Genomic DNA, 25,247 nt, shown 5'->3' on the forward strand with positions numbered 1-25,247 from the left:
CTCACTTTAAGCAGTTCATGCTGTAGCTGATGGACCAAAAAATGACATTTAATATTTTAGACATTCAGCTGCTGACTCTGAAGCCAACAGGCTCTTGAGTGTGGATGATTGTGTTGGTACTGGATTTATTTATTTATTTAGGACAGTGCATGTTAATGAACATAAATGTAAAAAAAAAATTACATGAATGTAAACATACCAGATTATATCCAAGGGCTAATTTCCATCTGTTGTCCTTAAGCATAAAAATAGACATAATAATTCATAAAAATTCATCATTCATTCATAATAAAAACTCCATCACCAAACTTACACATACACACCATTCTGTTCCCAAATAAAACATTAAAACTATACAACTCATACATGATCACACACTTGATTTGTCCATAACCAGTTTTTAACCTTTGCCTTAAACAAATTGAATGTCGAGCATTCTCTAATGGGTTGAGGAAGACTGTTCCACAGATGGCCTCCCTTGACAGAGAGGACGTTCTGCCCAAATGCTGTCCGTCTGTGGGGTATAAACAAGTCTCCTCAGATTGAAGCTCGAGTGGTCCTGTCTGAGCTTTCTTTATGCCTAATGAACTGCTTTAGTGGTGGTGGAGCAAGGGAGTGTAAGACTTTATATATTAAACACACTCTTTTAAGTTTCACTAAGTTATTGAAGTTCAGTAGCTGTGATCAAACAGCTGTTCTGATCTGTCTTCATTCATGCCTGTTGTTATTAAGCCTCCTAAGCTCCAAACCAGTAAAAGCAATCTTTGGAGGCAACACCCTTTTTAGTACTTTGCTGTATTTGTTTGTGATTGTGTGACACTGAACCACAGTGCTATGTATATCCTCTGTAACACTCAGACGTCTCCAGATCAGCATTTTCCCCCTCAGCTGTTTCTCACTATAGCGTCTTTCCTCTGTAGAAATGAGGCCAATGAGGCACCAGCAGAGCATATCTGGCTCTCAGTCTGTGGCTGATAGTGCCCCCTGCTGTTAATAACAGGAAGAGTGTAACTAGGGCTGGGTATCGTCACTGATTTCTAGAATCGATTCAGATTCACAAGGTCCCGAATCAATTCGATCCACGTTTCGATTCAATTCGATTCGATTTAAATCAGGGAAATTTTGCCTCAGACAGTCAGAAATATTATAATTCAGATCAGTACATTTACATATTTTTGTATCTATAAAAAGGAAGCTGACACTCGCAAGACTTTGTCAAAGGTGTGAGCATCACAGCAGATGCCTTTGTGTCAAAGTAGCTGAAGATAAAACACAGAAGGTGATTTTCCTGGCCCGGGATTTTATAAAAATATTCTGCAGTACATCAAAAACGAAAGAAAACCATTAATCAACACATGAACATTACCTCTGAAGTTACAGCGGTTTTATTACAGACACAGCATTTTGCATAACTTTAAAAAGTTTACATTTGTTCAGAAGCCTATTGAAAAGCAGAAATTAGGTTTTCTTTTCAGAAGTAAGTAAAAGGGAAAAAAACATCAGCCGACAGCCTGTAAACAACGGTAGACTTGTGCGTAACAAGCAAGCGAATAATGTAGAAAACAGATTTTTGGACTGGAAACTGTTCTTGAAGTACAGAGAGAGAGAGAGAGAGAGCTGTGCATGAAGTGTGGTGGAAGCAAAACAGCAAAGGTCAGAGTGAATTCATTACGATGTTTATGTGAAGCGCAGTTTGGATCTTCTTTTGCTGCTGGTTCGGTCAATATTGTTTGGAGAGAGATAAAACTAACAGCTTTAGAATCAGCGCAAAAAGGGCGTAAACACAAAGCGCGGAGCCGCCGAAACATCGGAATCAGGAGCTGTCGGCTTTCAGCCCCGACCGTGTCCGTGCCGTTGGGTGAGAAAGGCGACATCTCACTGATTCTGATCCGCGGGTCCGCGCTGTGTGTTTACGTCTTTGTGTAGAATCCGTGTTCCTGCTCTCATTTACTATTTTAGCTGTTTGGTGGTTCTTGAAATTTTGTGAGGTTTAACCTGAGAGTCTGGCGTTTTGGGCTAAATAAATCTATATTAATAATATTCTCCTCCATCCCAGACACCACAGATCCGCTGCAGTTCGCCTACAGATCCAACAGATCCACAGAGGATGCCATCGCCCACGTCCTACACACCACTCTCAGCCACGTGGACAAGAAACAGGGTAACTATGTGAGAATGCTGTTTGTTGATTACAGTTCAGCGTTTAACACAATAGTGCCCTGCAGACTGTTCACAAAGCTCAGGGATCTGGGACTTAACAGCCGTCTGTGTGCATGGGTGTTGGACTTCCTCACTGGCAGAACTCAGGTGGTGAGGGTGGGCAGGTGCTTCTCCAACAGCATCACCATCAACACAGGAGCACCTCAGGGATGTGTCCTCTCGCCACTGCTCTACTCCCTCTACACTTCAGACTGTGTGGCCACCCATGGCTCCAACACCATTGTGAAGTTTGCTGACGACACAGTGGTGTTGGGTTCCATCTCCAACAACGATGAGGCGGCCTACATGGATGAAGTGAAGAATCTGGCATCGTGGTGCCAGGACAACCACCTCCAGCTGAACGTCGGCAAGACCAAGGAGCTGGTGGTAGGACTTCAGAAGGGGTCAGCACAGAGACTACAAGCCCATTATCATCAATGGAGCTCCAGTGGAGAGGGTGCAGTCCTTCAAGTATCTTGGTGTCCACATCTCCTCAGACCTGACATGGGCTGCCCACATTCAGGTCCAGACCAAAAAGGCTAGGCAGCGCCTGTATCACCTACGACAACTGAGGAAGTTCAGGGTCTCTCCAAAGATCCTCAGGATTTTCTATACAGGCGCTGTGGAGAGCATCCTCACACAGAACATGACATCGTGGTTTGGGAACAGCTGTGTGAAGGACCAAAAAGCTCTCCAGAGAGTGATCCGTACAGCAGAACGCTGCTGCAGGATTGCTCTCCCCCCGCTTCAGGACACCTACACCAGGAGATGCCGGACTAGAGCAGCGCAGATACTGAAGGACACGTCCCATCCTGGCAACAAACTGTTCCAACTTCTGCAATCTGGTAGAAGGTTCCGCATCATCCGGGCAAGGACAGAGAGACTCAAGAGGAGCTTCTATCCCCAAGCCATCCGTGCCCTAAACACACACACCCGCCCTCTCACATCATCTATAATTGACTGAGTCAGGACTCTTCCAAACACTCTAAACCAAGGCACAATGTACATTTCAATTCCTTTAATTTTAAATATGTTTATATTGTCTATCCTGTAAAATAGTCAGTCTATTCATATTAATGTATAGAATTCACCTGCTTGCTGCTACTACTGCACATTCACCCAATGTATATACTGTATATATAATGTTCTTCCTCTACCCCCCCACCCCCACCCCCACAATTTTTGCACATGTCGAGGAGCGTGTCAGGCTACATTTCACTGTGTGTTATACTTGTATAACTATGTATGTGACAAATAAAGAACCTTGAACCTTAAAAAATCGATTCAGGATTTTAATGAATTGATATCACGTTATCCAAGCCAGAATCAATTTTTATCGATAAATCGATAAATCGTGAGCTCAGACCATTTTATTTCTTTCTGCATAAAATACAAATCTGCATCATTTTTTAAAACAGTGCTTTAAGCTGAACTAATTGTCCCTTTTTTCTAGAACCTGGTGAATCACCCTCTCTTCACTGTGCAGAGACTGAGGTTGTCAGCTGTACAGAGCTCAATGATATTTTATAGAAATAATTCCCCGAGGTCCACCGAGTCAAGAGCTATCAACACTGGTTCTGTGGACAAAGTCCTGGGAAAGATATATGTCGAGTGAGTTTGCATGATCCCTCAGCTCACAGCTGCATTTATTAAACATTCAAAATACAGAAAGATTTTATAAAACTGGGAAACTGTATTTCTGTCTTGGAGGGAGACTCTGGTGGAGGAGTGGTTCATAATGGCAGGATTTATGGGGTCTCTTCTTTTGTGGGAGATCCGGACTTTGTATGCAGAGCACCGGCTGCCTTCATGGACCTCTGTGATCCTGAGTATGCAGATTGGATCAGGAAAACTATCAACCCATAAAAAGCTGTGAGGTGTGGATAACTGTAAACAAGCTGAAATAAATAATCTTTTAGAGTTTAGCTTTGGTTTCTTTTATTCTGTTTGATATAAGCAGTAGAGGATTTCAGAATTTCTGTGTTATTTGCCAAAAGACGTTTTTTCAGCTGCACCCACACACAGTTTCTTTAGATAACTTCAACTGCAGAAAGTAAAAACTCAGCATTAAGTTTCAAATGCAGTTTTAAAGATAATGATAATATGGTGTCCCTGAAGAAAACACCCGTCAATAGAAAAAGCTGCAAAATCCTGCAAAATGTAACAGAAGTTGAATAAAACACAACGGAAATAGAAAAAAATGCAACAAGGCTGAAAAACTGAACAAACAAACAAAAAACAAACACAAATTACAACAGAAATAATAACAACGATATAAAAAAAAATAGAAGTAGAAAAAAAAACGTTCTCATCCTAAAACTTGGTGGCAAAGTGGAATATGGTAAGAAAACACTCATTTAAGTGCTGTCATTACTCAAAGGTTCCTGATAATCATGCATGAAGTGATTTCTGGAGGGGAATGAAACTTAACTGAACTGCTCCCTGTGACATTTTGACCTGTCAAACGCAGGCGTAACTCCTGTTATTCATTGTTGTATTGCAGGTCTGCTGTGCACGACGTCTGTGAATCTGAGTAATTTGGTACAGATGAAGGAATAAGACTGCTCAGATGCTTTGGGTGTCACGTAATGATCCCTCAGGTTTGGGTGTCTTTGGTGCCCTTTGATTTCAATCTACCTGCACATTGAACAGAAATCCTGCCATGACAGAACACACTAATGCCTTTTCAAGGGAGAACCGATTCTAATCTGAGCTGTCAGCCCCAAGTTCTCTGCAGTCATCAAATCAAGCATAATCTGGTTTGAACAGGCTCCCTGCCTCCCTGCAAAAGCCTTTTTACCAGCTGCTGTTTGACAAATTGCAAAGCCTCTGAAGAGACTTTAGAAAGGGGGAAAAAGGATACGAAGAAAAAGCTGAACAAAAAGCTATCCATGCACTCCTACTGAGTTTATTGACTGTATTCTATCTGTGGATTGCATTATAGCATCTCTGAGAGCTTTGCTCCCTGAAGATTTTATGATCTGTGAACGCTGAGTCTCTCTTGTGGCTGTAAACCAGTCTGCTCAGCATGGCAGAGCTTCTCTCCATTTTTTTGAATCACCTTTGCTCAGTTGTGCTCCTAACTGATCTCCTGAGTTTGGCTGTATTCCTGGACTTTGCCCTTTAGTTACTCTTCAGTCTCTTTGACACACAGGCTGCCAAATTTGAAATAACATTTTTAGTTTTGGAAAAAGAAGAGCGTGTCTAGCAAATTCTTGCACATCCTTGTTCTTAAATAGCACTTTTCTACTCAAGCACTCAAAGTACTTTATACACCTCATTCACCCATTCATACAAGCACTTTTCTGTACCTAAGTTCTTTCTATCTAACATTCATACTCTGATGGACACATGAAAGAGCAGTTTGGGGTTCAGTATCGTGTCCAAGGATACTTTGAGATACAGACCAGATCAGGCAGCGATCGAACCTCCAACCTTCTGATCGGTACTAATTGGACGTTTGCTGCTGCACATGTAGCATCACAGCTTAGAAGATGGTGGTGTGGAAATGTGTTTCCCATTAACAATTGACTAAGAAACTCTTAGTCAAGGGTTAACGTCACTAATGTCAGTATTTTCACTGACTCTAAAAAGGCACTGATCTTCATTAGATTAGATCAACATTGTGCCTTAAACCTGAGCTGTACAGGAAAATAGATTTCTGATACACATGTACATAAACAAATAAAGAGAGATGTTTCCCACCTGCTGAGAAGACAACAAATGCATAACCTGATTACCACCATTAATCTCACATCCACTGATTTCTGGCAACTATAAGTGAGACTGATTTCACTGTCCTGCTGTCTTGGCCTTTAGGAGAACACAGTGAGACAGATGAAGCTTGCACCAGATGGTGGAAACACAATGATCGTGGTCTTAGACACAGCATCCACACTCTGCTCCGTACATGATAGTGTGTGTGTGGTGCTGTTTGCAGGAACTTGATGAGGCTTTGCTTAAGTGGAAATCCACTGATGTTCAAGCCCCAGGGAAGTGGGCGGGGGGATAGGACCTCTGGGGCCCTCTTCCTGATGGAGCCCTACCTGACTCCTTTCACTGCTAAAGCAAGAATGGTGCCACAACTCATTGAAACAATACTTCATTTCATCAGAATCATCAAATGATTCTGTTAAAAACAACCACCCAGTGTACTTGCATGGCAAACATCGTGATTAGATATTCAAGAAGAGCCTCTTAAAGATGAAGGTCTGTGTCTCTTGACCTAAACACATAATCCAGTTAAATCTGATTTATGTTCATTAATGCCCCTCACACTGTAACTTAAAGTAATAAATCGGTCACTGATTAATTACAGAAGTACGTCTGTGAGCATAAAGATGTAAGCCTTGGACCATCAGGATAAAATGTGGTTGGGAAACTTAACAAGCTTTGATAAAACTTCATCAGTAGCTCAAGCAAGACCTCAAAACCTTCGATCACCACGGGTGGTTAGCAGACTGTGGTTGAACCATGCAGCCTAACAACATGCAGTAAATTGCAGGTTAAAGCAGTCTGCTTACACATTGTTAAACGAGGGAAGGGAACTAATGTGGCTGTCACATTACCCTTTTGTCCCATTTCATCCCAGGACTTGATTCAATTGCTGCTCACTTTCTACAATACTTAAAACTGATCAGTAGGACCTGAAACTGCAAACATTCAAACATTCAGGCCAAGAATCTGCTGGTGAACATATTAATCTACTACAATTAGCAAAAATGAATAAATAAACATAAGAAAGTTAGAGTGATATCAGAGTCATGCAAGTTTTTGACCAGGAGGTTAAACTCATGCAAATTAGCTTCACCCAGGCTCATGAAAACACTGTCCTGCTTATAAACAGCAGATCATTTGTATCAGTGTGTCAGGATGGTTTATATTTGAGCTTTTAGTTCACACAGAACAATATTTATTAATTGTTTTTAGCGATTACCAAAGTCTGTGAATCCCCAAATTGTTCAGTTGTTCTCTTTGCTCCCCATGAGGTCACTTTCACCATGTGACAAAAACAACACCCCACTCTACACACTCGGGCCACCAGCAACTTTATAAATCCTCAATAAAAAGCTGACAGGTTGCAATGATGTTCCAAATAACCTATTAAGAAAACAACTAAATACACAGAAAATGTTATGAAAATTGGTTTATTTTATATCTCATAGTTTTAAATGACGCAATAAAAATATGTATAAAACATCACAAACTGTAATATTATACAAATGCTTACGTCCTGCTGATGCAATGGAGACATCTTCCAGTGAAAGTCTTCATCCGTGTGTGTGTGAGGAGGATCCTAAACCCACCGACACAGAAGTGCATGTTCACAACTCCCTCTGTGCAGGCGGGGTCAGGACCCTCCTCACCCTGGGTGAGGAGGGGTGGTGCTGTGGCCAGTCAGGTATGAAGTGCTGAGAGTGGATCTTTGGTCCTCTGTGCAGCTCTGTCCACTCTCAGCTTCCCTGCAAAGCAATAACACAAGAACTATGTCATTTTAACACAAAACAGCATTTTCATTGTTGGTAGCTGCAGCATGTTGTTAAAAAGCTATTTTAAACCCAACGTATACGCATGAAAAATATAAATAAAGCTAAACCTACAGTGCTGCTGACATAGGATGATGATTTATACCAACTATTGGAAGAATTTTGTCTTCAAGACAGTTTGTTGTCAATGTGAGGTGATAACTTACATAGTTGGAACACAGCACCACTCTCCCGTTTTTCACTTGGTCATCCATCCTTCTCATCGGGTTGGTCGGGGTAAGGCTGTCTTCTGGGTGGGGTGTTTGCTCCATCTTGGACGTTGAGCGTCTGAAGTGTTGAATTCTTAGCCACAGGCTATACCTTATGTAAAAACAAGAGACTACAGTCAGTTCACTGCATCATTTTTAAACCTTTTCTACTTATTTGTGTTGAGATTAAGTACAGACTTACCTTTGTCCTGCATGGTGAATTAGGGCTTGGGAAAAACATATATTATTCAAGAAAAAAACAATACATTTCACATGTGCGAGTCAGGTGTTCTTATATCTGTAAAAACAAAAACAAAAAGGCAAAGTTTAAAAACACGTTCTAACATAAACTAATCAGAGTCACTGTCATCAAGGGAAAGGCTAAAAAGCCTCTCCCAGAAACGTCTGACTCCAAAACAACCTGAGGATGTTGAAGGGGCATCAAACTGGTCACTCACCTTGCACCTCTTTGCACTTACCTCTTCGGTGCAGATGTCTTCTCTGCTTCTCTTTTCTGAGGAAGGAGCAGCAGAGAGATCAGCTGAGGAAGGAGCACCAGAGGGAGTAGCAGAGGAAGGAGCACCAGAGGGAGCAGCAGAGAGGAGCAGCAGAGAGAGCAGCAGAGAGAGCAGCTGAGGAAGGATCAGCAGAGGGAGCAGCTGAGGGAGCAGCTGAGGAAGAAGCAGCAGAGGGAGCAGCTGAGGAAGGAGCAGCAGAGGGAGCAGCTGAGGGAGGAGCAGCTGAGGGAGCAGCTGAGGGAGCAGCTGGGAGGAGGAGCTGGCGGATCACCAACTGGGGCAACAACTCGAGGGAAGAGTGGGGCGTTGGCCTGGCCGAAAGGCGGCATGGCGATGGGGGCAGCACCTGGAGCAATAGGACGTTGCCAATCGTGCCAAAACGGTTCTGGAGGGTACTCCCGGATGAGAGGGGAATCATCTCTCTCATCCATGGTGTCATACCCCGAGTCATCGCTAAGCCAATCCCCCCACTCTTCTGAGTCGTTCCAGTCAGATGAACTGTCAGTCTGTTCACTCACCTCTTCATCATCTACAGGTAAGTAGGGGCGGTACTTACCATACTCACCTTGCTGTTCACCATCATCTGCATCTGATGCTTCATGAGAAGAGGGTGAGGGTGAGAGAGGGATAAAATACTCACCATACTCACCTTGCTGTTCACCGTCATCAGCATCTGGTGCTTCATGAGAAGAAGGTGAGGGTGAGAGAGGGATAAAATACTCACCATACTCACCTTCGCTGATACGCTGGGTATCAGTGTCCTGAGCTTCACCAGAAGAGGTGGTGCTCTGGAGACTGTCATCCAGGATCCTGATGACTCAGGAAGGCCTTCTTCTGCAGGGCGTTCAACCACATAGTCAAGACGCCCTGTGAGGAAACAATTTTTAAAATAACATTAGGAATGTAATAGACACCCAGTGTTAAAGCAACAGACCTACATCTGTTAGTTTGAGCAGAGGATGAGAGAAAAGCATTTTATGTCAGACTGAATGACACTTCTACTTGTTCAATCTTTAAGTGAAGTTTTTTAATAGAAGACCACCAAACCTCCACCAAGGCAGCTCACTCTGTGTACTTTTAAGGTGACACTATATTGACACTATATATGACACTGTATTTTGTGTACATTCAATTTGTTTTATTTGTTCTTTGTAAGCCTTTATGCAAACACTATGTTGGAATAGGTAATGGATAATAAGTATTGATTTGTAAATAGCCGGACATGAGTAACTTATTATATAAATATACTACAGTACATTTATAACTAACCATGCAGCTCATTCTCCTGTTTTATTTACAATTCACGATGTCACACATTTTGAAAAAAGCTCATAGGTTAAATATGTGGATGCAAACCATAATGTAACATTTAGACCACATGTACCAATTGCATGTCCTAAAAATAATATATATATATAGATATATATATATCTATATATATATATGTTTATTGTTTATTTATTTATTTTTTATTTTTTTTTAAATAAAAACACAACCTCCTTGGCAAGAGTAAAAATTGCACACACAAAGCTCTGCAGGTATGTCTGAAAATGATGGTCAAGTGAAAAACAAACATACATACAAACAAACAAACAAACAGAAACTCTTAACTCAGAATCCACATTTTTAGAAATGTACACAAGGACTGTATCTGCCATAAGGACAGACACATCTAATCTGTGGTAAACATGCTACCCCTGTGGAAATATCCCTGTGTACAATATCTCTCTCTGCTATCCAATAAGGTTAAAAGCATTACCGTAACAGAAGATAGGTCTTAATGCCATTATTACTACTGTTTTCATATTCTTTTGATATTATTTTATTTGTATTTTTTTTTTTTTTTATCTTTGTGTTTTGCAGCAGAGAAAAAATATAGTTTGTCAATAAAGCCTTTGATCCAGAGAAGAAAAGGATGTTAGGAGGGGACCTGGATCTGTGTGTTTACACCTGGGTGTTCTGACACTATGGTTACCACAGAAACTGATTTTTGGGCATTTTACAAATTTTAGTCCATTAAGCTATTTTTAACCATTTCATTTTAAAGAAAAGTGTCAAATTTGAAGCCTTCAAATCAAAGTAACACCTTTTTTTCATATTCATACACCAGTCGTTAATAATTTCTACACCTCTCCCGGAAAATTTAAAGCATACAAACAATTTACGGGAAAACATCTTGGAATACACATATTTGATCGCGTTAAAACTTGATATTCACACTGGAACTTGTTAAATTATTACAGTAATTTACATATAAAGAAATTTTCAAACGTACCTGCAGCGAAGTCCAGGTGACAGTCAGGAAGTCCGGGTCCACGGTGAGCCATCTTCAAACTTGAAAAACAAAAACAAGTACAAACGATCCACAGATGAAGTACTTGTTATGCGTTCAAGTTATATCCGCTTTTAGTAAAATCTTTTGCAAAACTTAGCTTTCCACAGGCTGAGGTTGGAGCAGGTCGAAACAAGTCCACGAGCAAGTGTAAACGGACGTTTGGAACCTTGTGCAGCATTTATATACCCTTGGCGGCCATGGTTACGGTTGTCAACGTGTACAGTGCACGTGATAGAACTATAGGAATGGAGCTCACCACAGTGTAATTTACAGTTAATTTATGGTCATTTACTGTCAGGGGTGGAAGTAATGAATTACAAATACTCACGTTACTGTAATTAAGTAGATTTTTTGGGTACTTGTACTTTTATGAGTAATTTTTCAAGTGTGTAATTTTACTCATACTTGAGTACAACTTACACCATGTAATCTACTGAGTACTACTGAGTACGCCCACAATTTGAAATAATATTCAAACCTTTCATCTGCATTTTTGCAGCCAATAAGGCCGTGCAATCGCTACAGCGCCAATTTAAGACGTAAGCAAAGAATAAACTCCGCTGCAGCAGCAGGCACAGGTGTCTAGAGGTGCTAAATGGTGGAGTACAAACTACTTTATAGACCGAAGATTTGGAGACAAAGAAGCCAAAATGGAGACAGAGGACAACACTGTCAACCATGAAAACGACATAGAAAAGACGGAGGACGCGTGCCCGTGGCCATACCTGGAGGAATTTTTCATGTGCAGAGGGAGAAAAGGAGACAGCGTCCAGATGCAGTGCAAACTTTGTTTGACCTCTACAGTCATTTCAGCTTACAAGACTTCAGCGTCTAATCTTAAAAAAACACATTGAGGTAAGAGGTTTTACAACTATGCGTGTACAATATTGCCCTCTTATTTTTCATGTGTGTTAAGGTTATTAGTTTGGCTAAGATATTGTCACCGCCATTGGTTAGCCTGATATTAAAATAAGACGGAGCTAGCTAATGTGCGTGTGTGCATGCATAATTGAGCTAAATTCGTAGGAATGTTTTAGCTTATTATTTGGATAACCACCGTCATTACAATAAATTACATTTGTAGTCATTTAAAACTCACAGGCCTACAATCAGCTGGCCTATATAAAAAAAACAAAAACAAAATTTGAACACAGTGCTGAGCTGCATCTCAAATGAATCTTCCAGCTCTCAGCTGACATGTACCAGAGCCCGATTGATGGATCAGTTGATCAGGATCATTGGCCTGATATAGGTCTATCATAGTGACATGGCTCTTAATCAGTAGGGTTATATGTTTCCCAATATGATATATTTTTTTTAAAGAACATAACGTGGATTGTTTTTATTTGTTAGCTGTATGGGCAGCATTTTTGTGCATGTGATCCCTTTTCTTAAATTACATTTGCTATATACACATATTTTGCTCTCTTAGTATTTTTAGAACCTGACTAATACTGAAAACTTTAGGGTGATACTGATAAAAAGGAGTTAAAAATTTAGATACTGATACATTGGTCGATACTCTTTTTATAAATAGTATACAGATTACAGAACTTAGAATGTATACAGAAATTCATGTTTTTTGCAATGATCGTTCAAAATTGGTTTACATTTGTAAATAAATACAGCAATATATCTGCAAGATTTGACCAAATTCACCACTCTTTTATACTATGCTAAACAATCAAAGATTAGCTCATGTCTAGTTGAATGATGTTTTAAAAATGTGTTTTCCTGTAGTGTTAATCACAGTGATGTTATGAAGTAATGTATGAACCTGACGTATGATAATATTTATCTCTACAGAGGAAACATCCATCGAAGATTGAGCAGTACAATATCACTGTGGCATCAACATCTCGTCAGCGAAAGACCACAGCCACACCAAACAAGCTCTCAGCAAATACACAAGCCAAGTTACCAGACCTGATGTTGAGAGCTGCAAACAAACATGTTCCACAAGCAACTGTTGACATGCTTGTCATCAATTTCATATGTGAGGGTCTACAGCCATTTGCAGTGGTAGAACAGCCATCTTTCAAAGAATTGGTTACCACATTACAACCTCAAGCCAAAGTCATCTCCAGACCCACTGTCCGTGCCAGAATCTGTGAAGCTGCTGATCACATGAAGATGACTTTGGTTGAAGCATTGGATAAAGTCAAATTTGTTGCTACCACTACTGATTGTTGGTCAGCTCATCTGAAAAGTTACCTTGGAGTCACATGCCATTGGAGGAAGAGTCCCTGGAAAGAAGATCTGCAGCACCAGCATGCAAAAGATTGAGAGGGTCTCACACATTTGACATGCTTGCTGGTGCGCTTGATGATATCCATTGCCAATACAAGATTAGAGGCAAAGTTGTAAGAACCACAACTGATAGTGGATCTAACTTTGTCAAGGCCTTCCACATGTTTGTGGCACAAAATGATGCAGATGAAGCTGAAGATGAAGCAGACCCAGAAACTATTGACCTGACTGACCATATTGACTACCATGAGGCAAGTGCAATTCTTGATGAAGACTCTGGTTTGGAGTATCAACTCCCGCCTCATCAGCGATGTGCATGTCACCTGCTAAACCTTGTGGCAACATCTGATGCTGCCCTAGCAGAGAGCATGAATGAAACCTACAAGAGGCTCTCCCGTGCATCCTTTGCAAAATGCCAGGCCATTTGGAACAAAACTCATTTGGCTAATGAAGTGGTAGAGGACAAGTGTGAACTACAGATCATTCGTCCCAATGCAACACAATGGAATTCAACCTACCTTGCCATTGAAAGGATAATACGCATCATTGATGAGAAGGGGGAAAATGCCATCAGGAGCATTTGTGAGGAGTTCAAGGTGAAAATGTGAGTAAAATTGGACACCTACCAATATGGTTGCAAATTTTGTGAATTTTCCTTAATGGATGGTTAAAAACGTGAGCAGACTCTTAATATTAAATCAGAAGATCCCTATTATAGTCATGGTGGGTTTTGTTGTTGTGTCTTACAGGTTGAGTCCTGCAGAAGTTGCATTCCTTAGGGAGTACTGTACCACCATGAAGCCACTGGTGAAAGCTTCAAACATTCTTCAGTCTGAGTCCACTTCCTTTATGGGATGGCTCCTGCCAGTAATCCAACAACTACTGTCCAAACTTAGCAGGCTGGAGACATCAAGCAAGACATGCGTGCCACTCATCAGAGCCCTGCAAAATGGCCTTCAAAAGCATTTTGGAGCGATGATGGAGGATCCAGAGTTGGCTGCAGCTGCAGTCCTCTTACCCAAGTTCAAGACTTCCTGGACTGACAGAGCAGATGTAACAGAGGCTGGTAAGGATTCATGTGATCCCATTTTTGTGTATTTTTACATTTGAACACATGCTTAAGTGAGTATTTCACCTAATACATTGTAAGTTATTGATGGTCTGTCCTGAATACTAAACAATCCTTTTTGAGAATTTGCCATTTTTTAATTTGTGTTCAGGAATAATCACTGAAATGTAAATAACAAAACTGTGTTATCTACTTGCAATTACAGCCTTGACATACATCAAACAACATCTTGAAACGACAGAGCATGAGAGTGAGGATCAGCAAAGAGAGTCATCTGATGAAGATGAATTCTTCTCCAGACCAATCTCCAGAAGGCTGCAAAGTGCAGTTGAGCTTGATGGTTACCTTGCTTGTGCCACAGACACCATGGAGCTGCTGCACTCCTTCTCACGTATCAAAAACCTCTCTCTTAAACTGAACACAGCTCTGCCTGCTTCTGTCTTGTTTGTTTATCGCGCATTTCGAGCCAGAAAGAGGAAACCAGCGGTGGTCGCTCTAAACAACAGCAGCAGGTTAAAGCTTGATCAGCTGTTGTTAGAATTTATTTAATATTACTTTCTAGTATCAGCTGATGTTTGCTGGAGCCACAGCTGTAACAGCTGCTGGTCATGATATCGGTTTGGATATGTGGTGAGAGGGAAACGTGAAGATGAAACCAGGAGATGTCCTTACTAAATCATCAGAGCTGAACAGGTGATGGAGAAACAGGTTTACATTTTAGGTGACATGGATGAGTTGAAGGGAAGTTATGAACTGTTTCTGAGAGACAAATAACATCAGGATCCTTTTCTACTGACAGCTGGTAACTGTGCAGGGACGGGTCTAGCAAAGTTTTGCAAGGGTGCAGGTAACCATATACATGCACTGTTTATAAGATTGGGGAAACCTGCAGTCAGCTGAGACTGAAGAAGTCAATTGGATGAGTGACGAAACGTTTTTCCCACAAAACGTAAAGTCCAGATGAACAGAATCAACTTTTGGAGATACTATATAGCTCATGCTAACATCACATCTTCACATTTTTCTTTTTAGAGGTAACAATAACTTTGCATTCTCGCTACTCACCATGCTCTAAAACAGGTATGTGTTAGCAATGACAACATTTAACAAATGTTTTGAAAATTCTATTCAAACTTGTGGTCTTCAAGGTCAACTTTAAGATTTATTGGTTGAAAATTGACAAAAAGCTTTAGAACTTAGAAACTATCATTCCTACAACTGTGCTGTGTATATGTCACAACATATAGCAGGAACCTATAAAGGTAACTGACCTTTGACCTCTCCTTCAAGAAGGTACATGTAATGTCCACAGTGATTAGACATACTTAATAAAACAGTGTGGGGCCCAGAGTATTGTTGTGCATCAGTGTGGAACATGTCAGTAACACTGAGGGTTACACACACTTTGCCAGGTACACCTGTTCACCTGCTCGTTAAACACAAATGTCTAGTGAACCAATCAGACGTCAGCAAATTAAAGTATTTAAGCATACAGACATGTTCATGATGACCTGCTGAAGGTCAAAGCAAGTATCAGAATGGGGGAAAGAGATTGCGTGGTTGCTGGTGCCAGATGGGCTGGTCTGAGTATTTCAGAAACTGCTCATCCAATGAGCTCACAAAATTACCTCTACAGTTTACAGACTGTAGTGGCAATCCAACCAGCAAAAGGCCACCTGAGGGAATTTGAGGTATTTCCAACTCATCCTGGTGATGAGGTCAAACACAACCAGTACTTTTAACATTTTATCAATTATTTACCAAATTAAAAAACAACATGTGGTAACTTATTTTTAATTTTGCTGCATACAAGTTGAATGAATGCTTACTGGATCTAGAACACCATTTAGATCATAACAGCTCCTGATCAGGATGAATTTCATTTTCAAATCAAATTTCATGTCGCAGTTTCACAATTTTGTAACATATTATTTCAAAGCTTGCTTATGGGCTTGTTTTGGAGCAGACCAACAGTCAGGCTCGTCTTCACCCTTACTGTCAGACTCTGAATTGATGGTTCTGCTATATCTCACCTGGCTGAGTGGGGACACATGTACTAAACGTTAGAGTTCCCACTGCAGGAGCTTGGGTTTGAGTCTGCCCTCGACCGTTTCCTGTGTGCCATACCGCCTCACTCTCTCCCCACCTTCCTGCCTCATGTTCTGAAATCTCTTCCTCTCCATCATCTTTGAGTTTCTTTGAGTGGAGCTTCTTTTGCAGCTGTGACAAAATATAGAATGGTTTCTGCAACCAGGGGAGTAAAATGTGCTGCAGTGTGAGGGCGCACAGGTGTAGGTGTGGAATTTTACATATAAATATTATAGTTTACTTCATGCACAAGAAATGTAAACATTTAATCTAACCCACTTTTCATCAGCTACATAACCTTTATTGGAGAGTACATTCATAAATGTTGTATCACACACACAAACACACATCCACTAAACTCTCTCGTTTTATATCTCTCCCTCTCTCTGGTGAATGATGGAAGTTTGGTGGACTGTGTGGTTTCTCTGGCTGAAAGTTGTGTTTGTTTTATGTGTGGCGTGTTGTGAGGCTGATGATGAGTTAGTGTAATTGTGTATGGTGTTGTTAGTGTAGTTTATGTGGCGTTAGTGGTTTTTTCTGGATGCAGAGCAGGTCAGTATGCTGTGGACTTTTACACCACCATGTTAGGGATGGAGTAAAGTAATAAAGCTTGAGTGGAGAAGCTGCTGCAGGGGCTTCCTCAGCTGAGCTCTGAGGACAGAGCTGTCCTGGATGCTAACTTTTCTTTGGAGGAGATTAGTGCTGCTGCTGGTCAGCTGGCTCCTGCACAGGGTGGGCTGCCTGCAGACTTCTGTAAAAGACTGTTACTGGCATCGAGTCATCGTGTGGGGCTCTCTCTTCTCCCTAAAAAAACAGAGATTTGTCTCTGCTTAGAAATGGAGACGTGGCTCTGTTATGCACAGATTACTAACTTCCTTCCTTGTACTTGTGTGTTACAAGTAGTAATTTTAACAATTAACAAAGTAATTGTTAACAAAGTAACTAACTAAAGTAATTAACAAAGTAACAATTTCCTGAACACAAATTTAAAGTACAGCATCCATTTTTGGTTTAGACAGTCTGTCTAAACCAAAAATGGATGCTGTACATACACTGATAAATGTCATTTCAGGAGTGGCCAGATTGAAATCCAGAGAAAACTATGCTAGAGGTGAAAGGTCAAACGTTGGTCATCATGTTGAGATTTTTTTAATACCACAGACTGACAAAGAAAACTGAAATTTGTGAATTTTAAAGGTGTGCAAGATGTGCTGTGTTCAGTCGCAGGGCCTTGCCTTTTTATTTCATTTGTCTTTGGTTTCGAGTTTTTATTTGTGCTCTTGTAATTATTTTGTGATAAAACTTTTTCTATTTTGAGATCAAGATTCAAGTGGAAATCTTTGTGTGTCTGTCTCTCTCCCTTGGTTTCTGTAGAGGTACAGTGTGGGGGCGCCTGGATAAATGTTAAACAGAAGCTAGATGTAGTGTTCCTCCACTGTCCGTTAAGGATATGAGGAAAAGAAATGGTCAAGAACAAAGTGTATGGTGTATTTATAAAAGAAAATGGCTTTTAAATTGTATACCAAAACCACCACCAGAAAGTCAACTACAACTTGTTACATAATCATCATGACTGTTGTATCAGTTTAACAGTTTATGGGTTGACTTCTTTTGGTTCATTCACTGTTTACATCATGAAGGAAAAAGAAGGCAACAGGCTGAGAAATGAAGCTGTTGTGTGTCTTTGTGGCCACACGGGGGCAGTGCTGCATAAATAGTAGAATCTCTTCCTGGACACTTTTTCTGGACCTCTTTTTAAATGACTAATAAAGACAACAACAACATGAATTACATCAGGATCTGATATGGTTTTGTTTTTTTGTTGAGCTTTATATATTTCAGAATGCCTAGAGTTTGTTTGTTTCCCATGTTTTGTGATACAGAACATCTCCTCTCAGACGGCTGTTGTCTCATAATGGGTCATTACCTGGTCTGATGGGGTGTTTGTTCCATTTATAAATCAAGTGATTGATTTGTGAAATGAGAGATGGCCTCTGACCTGCTGACTGGTGTCTGATCTCCTCTGCTCCCCTCAAATTTGACAACTACTCAGCCAATGTGATGGTGGACAGGAAGTCACTAAACCTGGGACTCTGGAAACACATTTCTAGGGATAAAAAGTTAATGTAGATCGTTTCAGGAGATAAATACGAAATAATCGATTTGGTGATTATACTAATATAGTAAGAAAAGAATGCATGAAAAAAAGATTTTTTATCTATACACTTAAGCAACGACCAGAGTCTTAGAATTGCGCTTTCACCAGGTTTTACTTGATTTTTATTACCCCTTGATTCAGCTGTGACCTGCTTATCAAGTCTTTTTACAAGTACATCATAATTATCTGCTCTGTGCAGACATAAGTTGAGCAATGGTTTAACAAACTTTCCCATCAAAAACATGAAGGTTTAGCTTTAAGCTTATTTGTCCAAACAACAAAGGATAAACTGCCAGCACCTGGACTGAAACAGAACATAGTAGTGTTGGATGTAAGTAAAGGAAATACAAGTATAACTGTGACTATGGAACAAATCTCCTTCAATGTTAAACCTTAATGTTAACCTGATTGTGTTTATTAGAAAAATCAGCCATTACAGTGTCTGTGATTGCTTCACATAGTTAACTCTGGTTGTCTGTGGGTTTGTGTCAAATTTGGAGCGAACAAAAGCATAAAAACTGTGGAAGATTCAGACTGTGAAAGTCTAGTTTATTTCATGAATACAATTATTTTTTACAGTCGCTAGAACAAAGTAGCGTACATTCATGATAAAGTAAATACCACAACACAACATGGACAGTAAGAAGTAAACTGAATTGTCTTAGAACTTATTATATTCTTTAAGCTTAAAAGCAACACCCAGGATTAGACTGTTTGTATTTTAAGCCTTTTATTCAAAACTAGTATGTGTCAACACTTCTTTCTGCCAGCAGCATTATTGAAGTGACACTTTAACAACACTTTACCTGCTGATGCTTCACATCACAATCTTTATGACGAAAAAGCTCCGATGTCTGTGCTGTCACTTGTTATGAAAATGGACAGAACCTGGGCTCAGGCTTCCTCTTCTTCTTTCCTTCCTCTTTAATAATAACCATAGATCAGTAAAATAGCCATATTTTTAAACAAATGATTGTGATGAAGAGAATTTTTTTTTTCCAGTGTGCATGAACTCAAAATCTTTTGAGTTTAAATCTTTTTTGTTTACCAACAACTGGGGAAATCCAAACTTGATGTACCAGGTCAACTCAGCGAGCTCCTGTCTTGACCTCCCCTCTGCCGAGCGTACACACACACACACACACACACACACACACACACACACACACACACACACAGAGTATCATCATAAATGCCATGATATCTTTCTTGTTCAAATAGTTTATTCACTTAACAAAGAGGTAGCTCGGAAACTCAGTAAGAAGGAGGAAAAATAGTTTAAGGACACTTTCTCAAATAAAGAGGATTTCATCATCTTTCTGTTCATAATGGGGCGATCGTGGCTCAAGAGTTGGGAGTTCGCCTTGTAACTGGAAGGTTGCCGGAATGAGCCCCGGCTTGTACGGCCGCGGTCGTTGTGTCCTTGGGCAAGACACTTCCCCCGTTGCCTACTGGTGGCGCCAGTGTCCGGCAGCCTCGCCTCTGTCAGTGCGCCCCTGGGTGGCTGTGGCTACAATGTAGCTTGCCATCACCAGTGTGTGAATGGGTGGATGACTGGTTGTGTAAAGCGCTTTGGGGACCTTAGGGACCAGTAGAGCGCTATACAAATACAGGCTAAATAAAAGAAGAGATACATCAGAAACAAATCAGTAGATCCAGAAATTATACAGTCAAACTCTTTTCAGCTGTAGAGGTACACTTCATGCACTCATTAGCCTACAGTTCAAATGCCTGTGTTAAGGGTGCATTGTTTCAGTTTCATTAAGTCTTCTTGCAGTTACATGATAATTATTATGCTGGAGTGATCAAAGCTCATAAACATCTGAGTTACACAATGAGTCTTTCAAATGTGTGGAATATCCCAGCTGTAACCTTTGCTTTCAGTTTGGTTAAATTCATCATTCAGATCACAGACTAAACAACAAGTACAGTAGGTCTTCCACTCCACAATTAAAAATAGCAACACTCATGTAAGGCTTTATTCTCCATAGAGTCAACATAAAGCAACATTAAATAACAGATATTTCATCTGAAATAATTACAGTTTGTATAAATTTACACTGAAGACCAAAATACACACACATACAGTGGGGCAAAAAAGTATTTAGTCAGCCACCGATTGTGCAAGTTCCCCCACCTAAAATGATGACAGAGGTCAGTAATTTGCACCAGAGGTACACTTCAACTGTGAGAGACAGAATGTGAAAAAAAAATCCATGAATTCACATGGTAGGATTTGTAAAGAATTTATTCGTAAATTAGGGTGGAAAATAAGTATTTGGTCACCTCAAACATGGAAAATCTCTGGCTCTCACAGACCTGTAACGTCTTCTGTAAGACGCTTTTCTGTCCCCCACTCGTTACCTGTATGAATGGCACCTGTTTGAACTCATCATCTGTATAAAAGACACCTGTCCACAGCCTCAAACAGTCAGACTCCAAACTCCGCCATGGCCAAGACCAAAGAGCTTTCGAAGGACACCAGGAAAAGTATTGTAGACCTGCACCAGACTGGGAAGAGTGAATCTACAATAGGCAAGCAGCTTGGTGTGAAAAAATCAACTGTGGGAGCAATCATCAGAAAATGGAAGACATACAAGACCACTGATAATCTCCCTCGATCTGGGGCTCCACGCAAGATCTCATCCCGTGGGGTCAAAATGATCATGAGAACGGTGAGCAAAGATCCCAGAACCACACGGGGGGACCTGGTGAATGACCTGCAGAGAGCTGGGACCAAAGTAACAAAGGTCACCATCAGTAACACACTACAACGGCAGGGAATCAAATCCCGCAGTGCCAGACGTGTTCCGCTGCTGAAGCCAGTGCATGTCCAGGCCCGTCTGAAGTTTGCCAGAGAGCACATGGATGATACAGCAGAGGATTGGGAGAATGTCATGTGGTCAGATGAAACCAAAGTAGAACTTTTTGGTATAAACTCAACTCGTCGTGTTTGGAGGACGAAGAATACTGAGTTGCATCCCAAGAACACCATACCTACTGTGAAGCATGGGGGTGGAAACATCATGCTATGGGGCTGTTTTTCTGCCAAGGGGACAGGACGACTGATCCGTGTTAAGGACAGAATGAATGGGGCCATGTATCGTGAGATTTTGAGCCAAAACCTCCTTCCATCAGTGAGAACTTTGAAGATGAAACGAGGCTGGGTCTTCCAACATGACAATGATCCAAAACACACCGCCCGGGCAACAAAGGAGTGGCTCCGTAAGAAGCATTTGAAAGTCCTGGAGTGGCCTAGCCAGTCTCCAGACCTCAACCCCATAGAAAATCTGTGGCGGGAGTTGAAAGTCCGTGTTGCTCGGCGACAGCCCCAAAACATCACTGCTCTCGAGAAGATCTGCACGGAGGAATGGGCCAAAATACCAGCTACTGTGTGTGCAAACCTGGTAAAGACCTATAGTAAACGTTTGACCTCTGTTATTGCCAACAAAGGTTATGTTACAAAGTATTGAGTTGTATTTTTGTTATTGACCAAATACTTATTTTCCACCCTGATTTATGAATAAATTCTTTACAAATCCTACCATGTGGATTCATGGATTTTTTTTTCACATTCTGTCTCTCACACTTGAAGTGTACCTCTGGTGCAAATTACTGACCTCTGTCATCATTTTAGGTGGGGGAACTTGCACAATCGGTGGCTGACTAAATACTTTTTTGCCCCACTGTAAGAGCAGACCTTCAGAGAAATAGCTGGTCCGGTACAGGCAGGTTCACAACCACCAACAAGCACACCATGAATCTTGTTGTTTTTGGCTATCACTCCACCACCAGAATCACCCTGAGAGAGAAAACATAAATATTTTGTACCAAAACATCTGATAATGATACAGATAAAATGTTGGCAGCATGGTAACTCACCGGACATATGTCCACTCGAGGTTCTTTGTAACACATCGTGTTTCCATTTGGCCATAATAATGGTGAATTATATGGATGGAGGTTAAGCTTACACTCAACAACATGCATCTTTGCACACTGGAGATGAGGCGGTTCACCAGGGACTAGAGAAAAAAGGAAAATAACAAAAGCTACTGCATGTTTCATGCAAGGAAATCAGATATTGAAAGAAATATGCTTTGCCTCATTTCTGGAACAAAATGTGTTCTTTAAAATAAGCTGAGCAGCATTTAAAAAGGAGGGAAATTGACAGTATATCCACAAAAAAATGAAATAAATACTTTATGTCATCACAGTTTTCAAATAAAATGAAAATGTAACTATAACAGGCACACAAGAAAAATTTAAATATTATATAAACTAAAAAATTGTGAAATAATCAAAACAATACTGGTCTTACGTTTGTGGTAGGTTGCATTGACTGTATAACCACCAAAACCTGCAATCTGAATGACATCCAGCCTACAAATTAAAAAAAATAAGAATTCCATAACCATGTCTTGTCAGCTAAAAATAAATGAAGAGGTCATCTGAACGGAGTCTGCAGGCTGAGTATTTCCAGTTCACTCTAAGTCAGCTAATCTAACTTTTCAGATTCAAACATTTTATTAAAACATTACATTTCCTTCCATTTCCTCATGCTCGTGTTTTATTGTCAATTATTATAGATCATGGATGTAGCTCCTAAGCAGGTACCTAAAATCAAAACCAGAACCCTCTGCTCAATATTCAAGTCTCAGTTACATTATTGTTAATAAAGAAGCTCTGCAGTCACTAATGGGGGTTTGTAACTTCAAAAGCATGATGTCATTTTGTTCATAGACTACAGATGTTGCTACATTTTTTTGCTCTTCCTGGATCTTAACATCTTCTCCTGCTGTATTAACTTTGATTTCTAAGTGTGAAACCTTGTGACATTGGGGATTTAAGTATTTTAAAAACTTTGAAAATGTGAGTTTTGAAAGAGAAAAGATTTATTTTAAAACTCATACTGAAGCATATTTGCAGATTTGTTTCATGCATTTGTGAAAATGTGAATAATTTCTGTCGCTGCTATAGTGTAAAAAGAATTATTTTCATGCTAGTGTTGGATTAATGTAACACTTCGAGAACATAAATGTAACATATTCACTGTGTTGAGTCTAAAGGCCTTTGTTTTATTCATTTAGCCTGACTGGTTCCTCCTGTGAAAACAGAATCTGTCTCTCTTTATTACAGAATAAACTATCACAATATCTAATTTAAAAACAATATCTGATCTAAAAAAAAAAAAAAAAAGACATTACACTCTGCCTTAAACATATTATATCAACATCTCAAGGACCTCCAGAATTCAAACTTTATACTTAAAAGGTTACTCAAAACTCACTTTTTGCGACGTGTACATTTAGGTAAGTCAACAGGCTTAATCTTATTCTCTGGTGGGTCGATTTTCAGAAGCATGATGTCATGTTTTCCTGTTTGGTCCTCAAAGATTTTGTGATCAATAATTGTCACCATTCTTCCTGGACCTGGATGAATTCCTACATATGCAGACATAGTCCTAAACAATGGAAATGGTAAAAGAACAAAATACCAGTAATGATTTTTGTCTCTGGACTGTTTTTTGTTGGGGGTTTTTGTTTGTTTGTTTTTTTAAGTAAAACAGTCATTTCTCACCATCCATTTCCATTTTTCCAGCAGTGAGCTGCAGTTAGAACCCACTCGCTGTGGATCAGAGAGCCGCCACATAGATGTTGGCATTGTGTTCGATTGGTTTGAATCATTTGCACATAATACAGACGATCATTTTTCTCACAGCTATGGTCGTGAAAGATTCTCTTGTGCAAATCCACCTCTGTGCACACTGTGAAACCTGAAAGAAGAGAATTAAACTTACAAATGGTTGGCTTACCACCCGAATAACGTATTCTATCAGCCAGGAGCCAGTTATTATGGTTGTAACCAGCAACATGGCTAGAAAATTGTACTGACAAAATTCACACTCTGAGACATTCTGAAAAATGTACAAAAGTTAATGTAATGGAGAGACAAAGAATTAGAACAAAAAAGCACGACTTAATCAAGCCAAGTTAAACGAGTCTTTATAAACACAGATATGTCATAACCTAAGGTATGGTTCAAATACACAAAGTTTAAAAATAAAAGCAGAAGAAACGAGTTCACTTACCAACCCACAGGAGGAGAAGGAGGAACTTCAGATGAGCCATTGCTGTCATTCAGCTTGCAGTGAATGCTGTGCTGGGACACTTTTTAAGCCTGTTCTCACTGTGTTGGTGAGAATAGATCCACCAATCACACAGCCCAGTTTTATCAATAAAATGCCATTGGTTGGGACGGTCTTCATGCAAAAGTTAAACGTCTCATCCTATTAAAAAGAAAAGTGTTACTGTAGTCTTTGTCATCCACATACTCCAGGAAATGATACTGCAGTGCAAACAGAAGTTATCTTTTCATAGAATTATTACTAAGTTGGGCTTTTGAATGTTTGCTCGTGTGCAGCAACTATACTCGCAGTCCCAATTGTTCTGTTTCACAAACTCTTTGCCTTTTTCAGTGATATAGATGCAAAGCTCAGTGACAGTTATTTATTTGCTTCAGTAGCTCATTAGGGCCTGTCTCAAACTTTTCATAAAAGCAGTATAAAAAAAGCATGAAACATCAGTTGTTCAGTTAATGTGATATTGGCTCACTTGATATAACAATTTATTTTATTTTATTTGTCTTGTACATATCGTTATTGCACTTCCATAAGTGACAACATTGAACACCGATGTTTGACAGAAACGAATCCACAATGTCTCATTCACTCAGTACAAAACCTTGAGGCTGTTTTTCTGCCTTAGTGAACAAAGATATGAAATGCTATTTGATTATGAGTAAGCTCAAAATGAAGTTCATTGTTCTGTGACATACAGCTGTCTTACAGCCTTAAAACTTTTTGCGTGGGCCTCTTTCAGTGGTCACTTATTGCA

At 40.1% G+C, this 25,247-nt stretch overlaps 2 protein-coding genes and 2 long non-coding RNA genes across 4 annotated transcripts; 2 read left to right on the top strand and 2 right to left on the bottom strand.

The window, feature by feature from the left end:
* Positions 1–3,548: 3,548 nt before the first annotated feature.
* LOC120730728 lies at positions 3,549–5,781 on the top strand. Its single transcript, XR_005695187.1, has 3 exons — positions 3,549–3,810; positions 3,910–4,076; positions 4,703–5,781. It is a non-coding gene; the product is annotated as an uncharacterized LOC120730728 (long non-coding RNA).
* A 1,577-nt stretch (positions 5,782–7,358) lies between these two features.
* Positions 7,359–8,534, bottom strand: LOC120730727. The gene is made up of 3 exons (XR_005695186.1): positions 8,136–8,534; positions 7,892–8,045; positions 7,359–7,661 (listed from the first exon to the last, which is right to left on the bottom strand). It is a non-coding gene; the product is annotated as an uncharacterized LOC120730727 (long non-coding RNA).
* Positions 8,535–12,124: 3,590 nt separating this feature from the next.
* Positions 12,125–15,180, top strand: LOC120730730. The gene is made up of 4 exons (XM_040027189.1): positions 12,125–13,640; positions 13,786–14,102; positions 14,311–14,548; positions 15,138–15,180. Exons 1-4 carry the CDS (start codon positions 13,012–13,014, stop codon positions 15,178–15,180), a joined length of 1,227 nt encoding a protein of 408 aa, XP_039883123.1. The 5' UTR covers positions 12,125–13,011.
* A 3,058-nt stretch (positions 15,181–18,238) lies between these two features.
* On the bottom strand, positions 18,239–24,905 carry LOC120730731 (cationic trypsin-like). The gene is made up of 7 exons (XM_040027190.1): positions 24,443–24,905; positions 23,932–24,127; positions 23,642–23,815; positions 22,673–22,734; positions 22,234–22,376; positions 22,039–22,153; positions 18,239–18,300 (listed from the first exon to the last, which is right to left on the bottom strand). Exons 1-7 carry the CDS (start codon positions 24,489–24,491, stop codon positions 18,239–18,241), a joined length of 801 nt encoding a protein of 266 aa, XP_039883124.1. The 5' UTR covers positions 24,492–24,905.
* Between the last annotated feature and the right edge of the window lie 342 nt (positions 24,906–25,247).

This window comes from Simochromis diagramma, unplaced genomic scaffold (genome assembly GCF_900408965.1).
Source record: "Simochromis diagramma unplaced genomic scaffold, fSimDia1.1 OVJJ01000362.1, whole genome shotgun sequence".
In the NCBI taxonomy this organism is placed as follows: Eukaryota; Metazoa; Chordata; class Actinopteri; order Cichliformes; family Cichlidae; genus Simochromis; species Simochromis diagramma.

Bases quoted from the DNA above. Each gene is read 5' to 3' on its own strand.
- LOC120730730 (XM_040027189.1), top strand. From the start codon at position 13,012: ATGCCATTGGAGGAAGAGTCCCTGGAAAGAAGATCTGCAGCACCAGCA. The intron at 13,641-13,785 runs GTGAGTAAAATT...TGTGTCTTACAG, and splicing joins GAGGAGTTCAAGGTGAAAAT to GTTGAGTCCTGCAGAAGTTG. The intron at 14,549-15,137 runs GTTTGTTTATCG...TTTTCTTTTTAG, and splicing joins GCTCTGCCTGCTTCTGTCTT to AGGTAACAATAACTTTGCAT.
- LOC120730731 (XM_040027190.1), bottom strand. From the start codon at position 24,491: ATGACAGCAATGGCTCATCTGAAGTTCCTCCTTCTCCTCCTGTGGGTT. The intron at 22,735-23,641 runs GTGAGTTTTGAG...TTTAATTTGTAG, and splicing joins AAATGTACACGTCGCAAAAA to GCTGGATGTCATTCAGATTG. The intron at 22,154-22,233 runs GTGAGTTACCAT...TTTCTCTCTCAG, and splicing joins CTCGAGTGGACATATGTCCG to GGTGATTCTGGTGGTGGAGT.